Below are 14,669 nucleotides of genomic sequence, written 5' to 3'. Positions count from 1 at the left end.
CTATATGTTTTCTTTATGACTGGAGTAGCTAAATTATTTTCTTTTCATTATTGCTGTAGATCAAGTGAGGAACAGCTACCAGCTCTGTAATAATGGTACTTTGAGAGTGATGTATGCCAATGGCATGAGCATTAGCTTTCACAGCGAACCTCATGTCCTGGCTGGGACTGTGACTCCCACCATAGGACGATGTAATATTTCTCTACCCATGGAAAATGGTTTAAACTCAATTGAATGGCGCCTGAGGAAGGAGCAGATTAAAGGCAAAGTGACGGTGTTTGGAAGAAAGCTCAGGGTAAGTAGAAGCTGTTGTTACAATAATCACCTTTCCCTCTTTAGGCAGAAAATTAATGTTTTTATTTTGAAGGACATTACTTTTACTTGTTAAAAATGTACAACTCTGGGACTGTCCTTGGTGTGACTCTGTTTGAGAGCTCAGTTGGCTGTATGGGATCATCTGCTGCTATCAGTTATAGAGCTGCATTACTAAAAGTATTCCAAAAGAGATTGGAAAAAATACCTAAAATATTACAGAATCACAGAATCATCAATGTTAGAATAGACCTCCAAGATCATTTAGTCCAATCATTACCCCAGCCCCACTACAATTGCCCCAAACCATATCCCCAAAGGCCATATGCCAATGCCTCTGGAAGACATCCAGAGATGGTGACTCCACCACCTTCCTGGGCAACATACTCCAATGCATGAACACTCTTTCAGTGAAAAAAAGTTTTTCAAATATCTAATCTAAACCTCCCTTGGTGCAACTTCAGGCCATTTCCACTTTTCCTTTCATTTGAGATACGGCAGAAGACACCAACCCCCATCTTCCTTTCAGGGACTTGTAGAGAGCAATTAGGACCCCCCAAACCAACTTTTCTGCAGATTAAACACCCCCAGCTCCCTCAGCCACTCCTCAAAAGATGTATTCTAGAGCCTCCCCCAGCTTCATTGCCCTGCTGCTGCAAAGCACTCTGCCTCTCAAGGGGGTGGGAATCTGAGCACTCACCACTTGTAAAACTGCCAGGGCAGACTCACCCCAGCTGGTGCTGGGGAGCAAACACAGCTACAGCATTCTGCTGCTGTGAAATCCCCCTACAGACTCACTGAGACAGGCATGTTGTGTTTATTCCCTTCCCCAAATGGCAGATTGGAAAATAATTGCCATAATTACAAAATCGTAAGCACAGGATAAGGAAGACAGTCAGGTCATGTAATCCATCCCCTGCCAAATTAAAGATCTGCTGCAGCTGGATTAATCCCATTCTGTGCTTTGCTGGCCTGATTTTCACTGATTTTTTTGACTGGGCTACTTCAGTATGTGCAGTTTTGGAAGGGATTTGAGATATTGGGCAGAAAACAAATGTAGTGCTGATCAAGTCCTCATTCTTTTAGCAATTCTTTCAACATCACTGAACACAAGATACAGTTCAGTGTGTTCAAGATCACATAGCAAATGCAATATACATAAGCAATTATGTAGTGATTTACAAAAAAAAATACTTGGATGTTAATTTTTTACATTTTCCTATTGCTAGCATCTAATTCCCAGTGTTGAGTTGACAAATCTTTTCTTATTCTCACAAATGTACTTACTGGGGAGAAGGGGAAGGTTGGACAAAAAAAATGAATGAGTTTAGCAGCTAATCCTTAATGACTAAATTTCATGTCTGTGTAATTGATTTTTGATGTGTTGACCTGCAGCAGTTGATTGGAAGTGGAAAACAGATCAGCTCTGCATTTTGACTAGGTGTTGTTCAAAATAAAAATAAATAGGATGCTGAAATGAAATTGCAGTAATCCTAATTCTCAATACTAAAAATTTAATAGAGGCACTTGTGGTAATTAGCTGAAGTTAAACATCTTAGTGCTGAAACCTTGCCTGAGATAGGTTTTCTGAGATTGGTTTTCTTGCATCATGTTTATGCAAATCAAAACAATGCTTTATCTAGCAACACCTCAACATTTAATTGTCTGGTGTTAGTTCCTGTAACAATAATCACATATCCATTTAGCTCTTTTAAATGAAAATCATTATGAGATTATCACAGGTTGAGTGGACTGAAAATGAAATTTGGAAACGAGGGAGAAAGCACAGAATTTATTTGCATCTCATTTATTCTAATTCATCTTTATAAACTGTTTAGTGAACAAGCAGAGCAAGTGTGTTGGAATGCTGTGGGGAGCAGGTGACAGGGAGGGGCAGCTGTGGCAGGTAGTGACACAGAGCAGGGCACTGCTGCAGAGCTGACAGAGCACCAGGGCCACCTCCTGGAGCCCCAGTTCACAATCAGTGTGACTGGAGAGTTGGGCATTCTTTGTGATTCACCTCTTGGCTGAGTACTTCTCGCAGCACCCTGAGGAATATTTGCTGGAGCCCACGGCCCTCTGCTTCATTAGTGAAAGGGGGCTTATAAGAAGATGGGGACAGACTTTGTTTTAGGGTCTGTTGTGATAGGAGAAGGTGTTGCGGCTTTATCTAAAAGAGGGTAGATTTAAAGTAGTGATGCAGAATTTTTTTATGGTGGTGTGGTGAGGCACTGGCACGGGTTGCCCAGAGCAGTATTAGGTGCCCCATTCCTGGAAGCATTGCAGGTGAGGTTGGCAGGGCTCTAAGATGTCCCTGCTCAGTGCAGAGGGGTTGTACTGGGTGATTCACAGGTCCCAACCCAAAGTACTGGCTGGTTGTGCGAGCCCTCACGCAGTGGTGCTGCCTGAGCCCACCCTGCTTTAGGCACATCCCAGCCACACCTGTTGGAATCTGCACACCTGCCTGGGCACATTTCATGAACCTGGGTGTTGTCACAGGCCCCCAGCCGGGGAATACTTAGCATTGACTCCATGATTGCAGAAGGCTGATCAATTGCTTTATTATCTCATCTTATACTATATTATACTATACTCATTAAGAAACTCAGTAACTCTTATAGTTAGTCCCATACAGCTTTGGCCTAATTGGTCAATCCCTCCAAACACCATCCAGTGTCCAATTAAGAAATCACCCTTTGGTAAACAAATCTCCATGACACATTCCACATGTGCACAACAGCAGGCACAGCAAGTGGAGATAAGAATTGGTTCTCATTCTTTTCTCTGATCTTCTCACAGCCTTCCCTGGGAAAATGCCTGGGAAAGCTGTGCCTGCTCTCTGGCCAGAGAGCTGCTGCCACACCTGGGAAAGCAACTGTGCCTTTATCTTATCCCACTCACTGTCTGCTGCTGTTTGATGCACCACACATTCAGTGTCGTGCTGTAGTTTCAGATAAAGTCCTGCTGAGAGTCCAATTAAAGTTTTTATTATGGAGCAGCATCATGTAAGTGATTTCTGTGGCCAGACCTTTCCAAGGCACAAAGGGCTCGTCCCTACGGCCACAAGAGCAGCAGCCAAGGGAAAACCAGATGTGCACATGGGTAGTGAACAAAAGAGAAAGGGCCTGTCGAGTAATCTGCAGTTGTGATATCAGGGACTGCTCTCAGTGTTCCCAGGAAGGGTGGGAATTAGTCAGCCTGTTTGGGTTCCTATATAATTAATATGATACTACAATTACAGCCTCTGGTTTTACTTATTTTACAAATGCAAATGAAGGTACTGAATTATTCAAGCAGGTGATGTTTGTGTGTGCATCTCTGAGTGATGTTTGCATGTGTGCACAGCTCTTGTGTGTGTAATCTTTTTTAAAACCCTACTAATTTTGTTTTCTGTGGCAAAGCCAAATAACTGTTATAATGTTTTTGAAAAAAGAGAGGATACCTGGAGTCAGACTTTCCTTCCTGTAGATTACCATTGCAGTTACTGTAATGGAGGGATCAAAACCCAGAAATCCTGACTGATTTATGAAGCTTCAGAAGTTACAAAAAACCAAAACAAACAAAAACTGCAAAGCTAAAATTCAGTTCATAATCTTTCTGAAAGACTTTTTTTTTTCTTTTTAGAAAATCTGCTCACCCTTAAGAAATTGGGCTATTTCAGTCATACACTAACTCTTTCATTCTGTAGCTAAATGTTTTTGAGAGGTCAAAGCTCTCTTCTGCTCATGAAAAGGTTTTTTTTATGTGTCTGCCATCCGGGTTGATCCTACAAAACAAGAGTAACCAGTTGAGAAACTACTGATGCTGTTTGGCTTCCATGGCTTTATTTTCATTGCAATGGGAGAGTAGAATATGACTTGTTTTGCCCCAGGGTGTTTTAAGAAAAATGCTCTGTCTTTTCTGTGAATCACAGGGCAAGTTGTTGCTGGGATAACCTTTGGGAAAACCTACAGGAAAGAGATTTTTTTTTTCCTAGTAATTGCCCACTGAGGAAATGCAAACTGTTAAAGAGATTAATTTCATTAATGGAAAAAATTAGGATAATGAGCAATAATTTGAAATAATTATTTCTTTGCAAACACAAAACTGTATTAATTTTAAATGTGTCTGTATAACTGAAATTCTACTGAGTTGGTTGGGGTGGGAATTGGGTTTACCCCCGCCAGTGAATATATCACAGAATAATTTTTATATCCTCAAGAAAGGCTCAGGGTTAATTTACATATTGTTTGATGTACAGTTTAATTTTGGATAAGAGGAAGCATGTTATCAAAGCCACTGTAAAATATAAGCTAAAGAACAAATTCCCAGAAAATGATGAATACTTTTAAAGTAGTCATTGCTCTGAAATTATATCTAATTTTAAAACTTCTACTTTATTAATGATGCATCTACAATTAAATTACTTAAGAAGCTTTATCAGATTACACATTAGGCTGAGTTCTATGGCTTACCCCCCAGTGAATATATTATGGATCTCTCATTATAGCACTAACCCTAGAAGCCTCCCCATTTTGCATTCTTATTCTCCTTTGCCTCTGTTTTACTCTTTTATTTTAAATAAATAAATAAATAAATAAATAAATAAATAAATATGCCACTGAAACACTTCATGCTGTACTTTGAATGAAAATTATAACAAAAAAGGGAGGGGGGAAAGAAAAATACTTAACCTAATTATTTAGCACCTTTGCTTTCAACACTAGAAGTCCATCTTTCCCAGCCTGTAGGATCAGAATTTTTAAGCCCATCCCAAGTGAGGGATCTGTTGAATATTTGGAAAGTAAACGAAGAAAACAGTAAATGAATGAATTCTAAGCAGGGTGTTGAAATTATAGAAGCCAAGTGGCTAAACCTCAGTAAAGACAAAAATTTCTTCTGTTGTTCTTAGAACAATTGTAGGGGGAAAGGCAAAAAAATTTTGATGATGGAAGTACAAAAATAAAAGAAAGATAGTAGAAAATAGAAAAATATAATAAGTAGAAAAATATTCCATGCAAAATAATTTGTCTGCACTTTAAGACCTAGGTGTGCAGAATGTCTCTCTGTTCTGACCACAGTGGAAGCTTTTTACTGTAGGATATCATCTCCCATATTGCAGTGAGATGGGAAATACCCCAGTAAAACCCCAAATTATTTGAATATACTACCAAGTAGAAAGCCAAAGCCAGTAACCAGGAACCCCACACTTTTCACAAAGGATTTCCCTGTTGGGCATCCTGTTTCCCCGCTGTAAGCCCAGAGGGCCAGCGTGCGCTGAGCGCAGCCTCCTTCCCTCGCGCAGGTGCACGGCAGGAACTTGCTGTCCATCGACTACGACCGCAACATCCGCACGGAGAAGATCTACGACGACCACCGCAAATTCACGCTGCGCATCATCTACGACCAGCTGGGCCGGCCGTTCCTCTGGCTGCCCAGCAGCGGCCTGGCTGCTGTCAACGTGTCCTACTTCCTCAACGGGCGCCTGGCAGGGCTGCAGCGCGGGGCCATGAGCGAGAGGACGGACATCGACAAGCAGGGCAGGATCGTGTCGCGCATGTTCGCCGACGGCAAAGTGTGGAGCTACACCTACCTGGAAAACGTAGGTGGTGTCGTGTCGCCTCCTGGCATGAGCTGCAAGGACACAAAGCTCTGTTTGGCTTTGTGGCGCATAAATCACACACACCAGCTAGCTAAGATTTGATGTATCCCAGCTGTTAGCCATCCCTGCTCTCAAAATTCCTTATTTTTCAGTTAGTCAGTTGAATATGACTAATTCTCAATAGGAAATATTTTGTTCATGGTTTCTGTCTTTTGATATTTTCCTGCCATAGAATGGCAATAAATTAACACAATATATTGTGCTTAATTAAGCCAAAAAATGCATGACTAAACCTGACAAAAGGTTCATGTAGAAACAGGTAATTAATCTCTAATTGTTACTTATTAAATGAATGTATGGTAGTGCATTTTTACTTAGCCTAATTAGCACACTTCAGTCATAAAAGTATCTTAAGTACTGCAAAACTGCATACTGTTTTTCCTTTCCCTTCTTGTTGTTCTAAGTAAACCAGAGCTGATGCTCTCTCCTTAGTTTCTCACATATTTCACAGTAACAGTTGTGAATTACAGCTGCTGGCAGAAAGATAAATCAAGTCATTTATCTTAACTCCTCTGCATCCCTCAGGAAAAAAAGAAAAAAAAAAAAAGGAAAATAAATAAAAAAGTCCTCCTACAGGGAGGACAGCTCACAGGTTGCTAACCTACACTTTCTCTGGAGTGTCAGCCTATTGATTTCCAAGGAGCAGATCCTCTCATCTGGCAACCTGACAATATTCCTGAGCAGCTCTGTGCCCCTGACTAATGTATCTGATTCCCTTTGTACTCATCTAACATTAGTGCCTCTCCAGTAAACTTTTCTTCACTTCCCTCTCTCAGGCCACATGCTGATAGCTGGTAACGTTTGTTGTTGTTTCCCCTGCAGTCGATGGTGCTGCTGCTGCAGAGTCAGCGACAGTACATCTTTGAGTACGACTCCTCGGACCGCCTGCACGCCGTCACCATGCCCAGCGTGGCTCGGCACAGCATGTCCACTCACACCTCTGTGGGCTACATCAGGAACATCTACAACCCCCCCGAAAGCAACGCCTCCGTCATTTTTGATTACAGCGATGACGGGAGGATTCTGAAAACATCCTTTTTAGGTACCGGCCGACAAGTCTTCTACAAGTATGGAAAGCTATCCAAGCTGTCTGAAATTGTTTATGACAGCACGGCAGTTACTTTTGGATACGACGAAACTACAGGTGTCCTAAAAATGGTGAATTTGCAAAGTGGAGGATTTTCTTGTACGATTCGCTATCGGAAAATTGGTCCTCTCGTTGACAAACAAATCTACAGGTTCTCTGAAGAAGGAATGGTCAATGCAAGGTTTGATTATACGTATCATGACAACAGCTTCCGAATCGCAAGCATCAAACCCATCATAAGTGAGACGCCTCTTCCAGTTGACCTTTACCGTTACGATGAGATCTCTGGCAAAGTAGAACATTTTGGCAAATTTGGAGTCATTTATTATGATATTAACCAAATTATCACCACGGCAGTTATGACCCTGAGCAAGCACTTTGACACCCACGGGCGCATTAAGGAAGTGCAGTACGAAATGTTCCGGTCCCTGATGTACTGGATGACCGTGCAGTACGACAGCATGGGAAGGGTGACCAAAAGAGAGCTCAAACTCGGTCCCTACGCCAACACGACCAAGTACACCTATGATTACGATGGAGACGGGCAACTGCAGAGCGTGGCAGTCAATGACAGGCCCACCTGGCGCTACAGCTACGACCTGAACGGGAACCTCCACCTCCTGAATCCTGGAAACAGCGTCCGACTGATGCCGCTGCGCTACGACCTCAGGGACAGGATCACGCGCCTGGGTGACATCCCCTACAAGATCGACGACGACGGGTTCCTGTGGCAGCGGGGTGCGGATGTGTTTGAGTACAACTCCAAAGGGCTCCTCACAAGAGCTTACAACAAAGCAAATGGGTGGAGTGTTCAGTACCGCTACGACGGACTGGGCCGAAGGGCTTCCTGCAAGACCAACCTGGGGCACCATCTACAGTACTTTTATGCTGACCTTCACAATCCAACAAGGGTAACTCATGTCTACAATCATTCCAACTCCGAAATTACCTCTTTGTACTACGATCTGCAAGGCCACCTCTTTGCAATGGAGAGCAGCAGTGGGGAAGAGTATTACGTGGCCTCTGATAACACAGGCACTCCATTAGCTGTGTTCAGCATCAATGGCCTCATGATCAAGCAGCTCCAGTACACGGCCTATGGGGAGATCTATTACGACTCTAACCCAGATTTCCAGCTGGTCATTGGGTTCCATGGAGGGCTGTATGATCCTTTAACCAAACTCGTGCATTTTACCCAAAGGGACTACGATGTCCTGGCTGGGCGCTGGACATCTCCTGATTACACCATGTGGAAAAATATTGGCCAAGAACCTGCTCCTTTCAATCTGTACATGTTCAAGAGTAACAACCCTCTCAGCAATGAACTGGATCTAAAGAATTATGTAACAGGTGAGACTTCTTCACATTTATAATACATAACACTACAGCTTGGAAGCTGATTTGGAAAAGAAACACAGCTTCTCCTTACAAGCCCTTTGCTCAATCCTCACATCAAGTTTGGGCCATTTTCCTCTTTTGGCTATGAAAAGAAGTGGCTATTTCTGATTCCTTGGTACTGCTATTCCCTGAACAAAGGGCTCTAAGTGAGAAGCCATGGTGAATTATGGTGGGAAAAAATAAATATAGGTTTGTCTGAATATAAAATTTCAGCACAGCCATAGTGCTCTTCCTATTGAACTAGTACTATTCATACTAGTTCATTTTAATTCTGCACCAAGAAAAGTGAAGACATGTATAGGAATCACTGGCAGGTTGGTTCAGAATCACAAACCAGAACTGCTCAGATCTCTTCCTTTCAGGGCTACTTTCAAAATTAACTACTGTCTGAACTCATGGGCACATTATGAATTAGCACCAAGAATGGATTCAATTAGACCTCTTTTTCCCATTTAACTTTTAATATGCAAACAGCCTTTAGTCTTTAAAATTAAATCCTTGATGTTTTTTAAGATTATTTCATCCTAAAGACTAATAAATGTTATGGATTTTGTGGAGCCGAGAAACAAAAGTAGTTTTGATCATATATGTTAGAATTGGGTAAAACTTGTAACCCTTTCTTAATTAGGAATAATTTTTCACTTAGTAATATCACACAGTACTTGAACTAGCTGCTGGCAGTTTCTAAAAGCAAAGGTAATTAATATGTCTTCAGGAAAAGCTTTTTTTCAGAATTAAATATGCAGTATACAATAATTAGAGTAGTGATACAATTTTTAAAAAGGAATGATCTTAATTTTAACAGTAATTTGAATTTCAAGAAAAGTGTGCATTTCCTTCAAAGAAAATCATAGCACATTTCATTAGTACATTGCAACCTAATAATAGGTGTAACACACCAGAGGTTCGAGTGGAGCAACTTTGCAATTAGGAGATAATGTGATTTGTATCTGATAGTGTGAAAATACTGGTGACTAAAATTACCTTGTTGTCCTAAATTCAACAAAAGTCCTATTTTCATCCACTACCCTTTGATTTTGATTTTCAACATAATCATAATATGTTTTACTACATTCAGAAATTGTATTTATTTAATACATACATCCATTGGATGAAATAGAATAAGATAAATTGCATTTAGGGACAACACACACCTTGTAGTCTGTAAAAGTACTTCATCGGTGATGCAAATATTTGTTGCTGTAGGACTGAACAGATTATATTAGACAAGAAGTTATGATGGTGGCACCTTTGTTGTCATAGTTAAAAAAAAAAAAAGAAAGAGAGAACAAAACAAAATACCAAAAACTCTCCCCCCACAGTCCATTCTTACTGTTAACCCCTGACATTGCTTTATTCACAGGTTTTGCTGAAAACAAATTCCTGTAGCAAGTGCAGTGCTGCAAAGCACATTAACTCAGCAAAATAGTAACTGTTTTGTATATAGGTCCTCCTCTGGTTTCTGTGGAATTAGAGCAGCTGAAGTGAATTGTTCAGGAGATACTATTTTACCATAAAAAGAAATTGAAGCCTTATGAGGAGCAATAACCCTGTGCGGTCCAAAGGTTCAGGAAAAATACAGTAGGCACTGTGTGATGGGAGATGGATACAGATACCTTGTAGAGGCAGAGTATTTTAGAGTCTTATTTTAGAGTCAGAATGGCTTAGAAAAAAAAGTACTTTTGGGGAAAACAGGCTTTGCAACAGCTCAGCTCACAGAAGTGGCAATAGCGGCATCAGGAGCCAGTGAGTGTAGGCCAGTGAGGAGACATGGCCACTGGGAAAGACAGGAGAGATTTTTTTTAAGCAAAAATTATGAATTCAGGGAACAGGAAATGTAAAATGGGATCATGGATTCTTTTTTGTTAAAAGAGTTATCACTTGGATAACTGAAATACATAATTAGTTCTTAATACCTGCTGAGTGAGAATTACTGTTATTAATTTACTTAGCTTTTACAGCTAGATCTGAGGATAGTTTTCGTGGTTGAACCCACATCTGGAACTTGCTGAGGCTCACCTCAGAACTGAGCTGTAACCCTCCAACACAGCTCCTACTTTCCCTGGAGGGATGGGGAGGATATTTTTGTTGCCTAAATTTAGACATCTGATTTACAAATCTAGCTTCTCACTGCTTTTAATGGAGCCTCCTGAGACCTGATGACAGCTGATAGAAGTAGGACATAGAAGAGAAGCCATGTCTTTCCCCAAAGGATTTTGCAGATGTTTTTAGAGTGTTAACCTAATAATATATCCTTTTACAATACAGTTTATATGTTACATATAGTAGCCATATCAGAAAATGTCAGAGATGGAACAAGTACTGTATACTGTGAAATATTTGGATAATTCATGTGTTCTAATGGAAAGTAATGAAAGAGCTGGTATATCCCTGATGATTTATTTAGGGTAAATTTAATGCAGTTTTTCCTGTGCCTGTTCATGGTGGATTGCTGCAGTTCTGTAAAATTCCACACTATAATATTAATTGTGACTTCAGTTACTACTTGAAATTAAGGATGTCAAAGATGGATTTCCTAATTTTTTTTTTTTATTTTCTCTATTTGTTAAACACATGTGTTTCTCACTTAACTGCTTTCTTTCAATTTTCAGATGTCAAGAGCTGGTTGGTGATGTTTGGATTTCAGCTTAGCAACATCATTCCTGGGTTCCCTAGAGCAAAAATGTACTTTGTGTCACCGCCATACGAGCTGTCTGAGAGTCAAGCATGTGAAAATGGACAGGTAGGCAGAAAGATAAAATTACTTTTTTGGATAAATTTTCCCCATTCAATGGATAGAATCACTGGCTGTTCTGTAGTCACAGCAGAAGGCCAAGCACTTAATTCTGTGTAAAGTGAAGTGAGTATAGCTACATTTTATACTAATGAACATAGGCCTTTCTTGCCAGCCTTCGTTGTTATCATAATTGCAGTGTCATTAGTTTGTCCTTTATTGAGTTATTCCTTGATTAACAAGTTGTAACTCGATTAACTTGATTAGCAATGACAAAGGGAGACTTTGTCAGGGTAATTTATCATCTGTTGTACCTTTGGTAAAACCATCCTAATAATGTGCTCCGAAAAACTTAGGTTGGTACTTGCTTTACTGGTAAAAAGGGGTTCTACTTCTCACCCTGGAAGAGGTTTTCTCACCATTTTTTGTCATTTTTCTAGTTAGAGGTTTTGATCTGCTACTCCATTTAACTTCAGTTACAGCGTTCGTACTTGTCAGGTTAAGGGTGGACAATAGTATATGGGTTTAACTTTCATAATAAATTCCAGCCCATTTAATAAACTTCTGAAGAGTACTAGGCCAATTCCAAACCTACTCTTTGCTAGGCTTATTTCATCTTTGTGGTAATACAATAGAAATAATCATGTGAACCTAAACATACCACTTTCCCAGGCTTCCAAGTCATTTGAGAGTCTGAACCCCTTCTTCAGGAATTGCTTTGGTGCTTTTGCGCCTAAATTTCATCTATTTACAAAAAAAACTTATATTCATAAGCAGTTTGGTTATATTTACTGGTTGAAATCTCTGGGGAAAAGTGTCCACAAGTTAAATGCCACCTTTTAATACATTGATTCTGTTTGTTTTCAGCTCTGATTAAAATTGTGCTATAGACCTGGGCCTTTCTTATTCTTCTACTGGGCATTATATGATTGGCCAAAATTGAAATGTGTGGTGCATATGTGCTACAGAGGGTGATGAGAACTATTTTATTTCGTCTTACAGATGGCAAAATTATTTGCTGAATGAGTATTTACTTGATTCTGAACAAGATGTGGATGGATGGATGGATGGATGGATGGATGGATGGATGGATGGATGGATGGATGGATGGATAACTGAGGGTAGTCTTTTGAAGTGTAGAATTTTATGCTGTATGTCTTTCTTTTAAAAAAGCAAAGCAAAAGCAAAGATCATTATTGGTCTCTGAAATGAGTATGTTCAGATCTGCATCTTCTTTGGTGTTTTTTTGTTCTGTTTTGCTTTCCCCAGCTAATTACAGGAGTGCAGCAGACAACAGAGCGACACAACCAGGCTTTCATGGCTCTGGAGGGACAGGTCATATCTAAAAGATTACATGCCAAAATTAGAGAAAAAGCAGGCCACTGGTTTGCCACAAGCACTCCCATCGTGGGGAAAGGAGTCATGTTTGCCGTGAAGGAAGGCCGTGTGACCACCGGTGTTTCCAGCATCGCCACAGACGACAGCAGGAAAATCGCCTCCGTCCTGAACGGCGCTCACTACCTGGAGAAAATGCACTACAGCATCGAGGGCAAGGACACCCACTACTTTGTGAAGGTGGGCTCGGCCGACAGCGACCTGGTCACGCTGGCCATGACCAGCGGGAGGAAGGTCCTGGACAGCGGCATCAACGTCACCGTCTCCCAGCCCACGCTCCTCATCAGCGGCAGGACTCGAAGGTTTACGAATGTTGAGTTTCAGTATTCCACCCTGCTGATCAACATCCGCTACGGACTGACCGCCGACGCGCTGGACGAGGAGAAGGCCAGGGTGTTAGACCAGGCTCGGCAGCGAGCCCTGGCCGCGGCCTGGGCCAAGGAGCAGCAGAAGGCGCGGGACGGACGCGAGGGCAGCCGCGTATGGACAGACGGAGAGAGGCAGCAGCTCCTCAGCACGGGAAGGGTTCAAGGTTACGAGGGATATTATGTCCTGCCCGTGGAGCAGTACCCAGAGCTAGCAGACAGTAGCAGCAACATCCAGTTTTTAAGACAGAATGAAATGGGAAAGAGGTAACAAATTAACCTGCTGTCATCCTTTGCTGGATGAATCAGTAGTCATAACTGTTATCTCCTCTCCTAAGGAGATGAAGACCTAAATGGGGGCACTAGGCTGAGCTACTCTGGGATAGTAAGTGGCAAAAAAAGCTCATATTTTTTGAGTTAAATGCTACTGTTCAAGTGATTAAAAACCATATCCTGAAGTGGACTAAAGCCAGACTGAAAACTCTTAACCGTACAAATTAAAAAGTACCCCTGAAATATTACCCACTTGTTCTGGGTCTAAAGAAAAACAAAAAGAAGGCCTCGTATTGTATTACCTCACTCCATTCACACGTGAGCAAACTAAGAAATCCAAGTGGGCCACTTTCACTAACCAGCTGATGAAACACAGATGATTCAGACTGCTTGTTTGATAAATATCCAAGAGGTTTTCATTTAAAGCAAAATACAGATGCATTTAAAACATGACTTTGGGGTGATTTGTGTGTAGCGAATGGAGGACAAATGAAATGCAAGTGAGAGCGCACTGGAAATAGGAAAGGAAAATATATTTAAAAGTAACAAAACCACACTTGCACTCTGACCCTCCACTTGTCTGGCCTGAAGCTTAACTTATTCAAAGAGGGCAGAGTGTAACGTTACATTCAAAATGGTGGCTATAAATCACTACAGATAAATTTCATACTCTGTTTGTCTTTGAAGATTTCCATTGTGGACAGTATAACACAGTTACAGGGTGTAGTCTGTTTAGATTCAGTAGTTTGTTGGTATCAGTTCCAGTAGAGCTGTGGGCATTGTGTTACACTATTGCAAATGGGCACCACGTCAGATCACCCTGTACATACATCAGCCAGAAGGCACAATCACTGTTTCAGATTTAAAAATTATTAGTGTGTTTGTTTGGTCGAGAAACTGAGACAATCACATTACGGTCACCACAAAAAATTAAAAAAAATTAAAAAAAAAAAAAGAAAAGAAAAAAAAAAGTCTAATAAGAACTTTGGTACAAGAACTTTTTTGTAATATACATGTATGAATTGTTCATTGAGTTTTTATATTAATTTTAATTTGCTGCTAAGCAAAGACTAGAGACAGGCAAAGATAATTTATGGCAAAGTGTTTAAATTGTTTATACATAAATAAAGTCTCTAAAACTCCTGTGAATTAGTTGTCTTCCATTGCAAAATCTTGTAAAAGCGATTCTTGTCTGGCTGTTTCTAATGCACACAGCATTTTGTATGTGGAAATTACTTCCTGTGGTTCAATGGATCCTGCAGGGGGCTGCTCCTTTGATCTCTGGGTGAGCAAAGTCCTTCATACACATCACCCAAAAATCTGCTTAGGACATTCGAGAAAATTGGTAAATGCTTTAGAAATGCCCTCTCTGCACCTCATGACTAGCAGTCCTCAAACTGCTGTGTTTCAATTCTGGAATTAGTTTAATTGCACTGAAGTAACCTCTAAACAGTTTGAAAATGT

At 40.8% G+C, this 14,669-nt stretch overlaps 1 protein-coding gene across 1 annotated transcript in view; it reads left to right on the top strand.

The window, feature by feature from the left end:
• The window catches only part of TENM2 (teneurin transmembrane protein 2), a 553,850-nt gene extending 539,496 nt beyond the window's left edge, over positions 1-14,354 (top strand). Inside the window, exons 26-30 of the mRNA XM_053956612.1 lie at positions 60-295; positions 5,597-5,893; positions 6,776-8,390; positions 11,051-11,181; positions 12,442-14,354. Of these exons, the coding sequence (XP_053812587.1) occupies positions 60-295; positions 5,597-5,893; positions 6,776-8,390; positions 11,051-11,181; positions 12,442-13,203 (3,041 nt within the window). The 3' untranslated portion in view covers positions 13,204-14,354. The remainder of the gene's footprint in view (positions 1-59; positions 296-5,596; positions 5,894-6,775; positions 8,391-11,050; positions 11,182-12,441) is intronic.
• Positions 14,355-14,669: the final 315 nt, after the last annotated feature.

Source organism: Vidua chalybeata, chromosome 15 (assembly GCF_026979565.1).
Source record: "Vidua chalybeata isolate OUT-0048 chromosome 15, bVidCha1 merged haplotype, whole genome shotgun sequence".
NCBI classification, from domain to species: Eukaryota; Metazoa; Chordata; class Aves; order Passeriformes; family Viduidae; genus Vidua; species Vidua chalybeata.
Note: the sequence above shows the minus strand (reverse complement) of the source record. Positions and strands in the feature narration are given on the sequence as shown.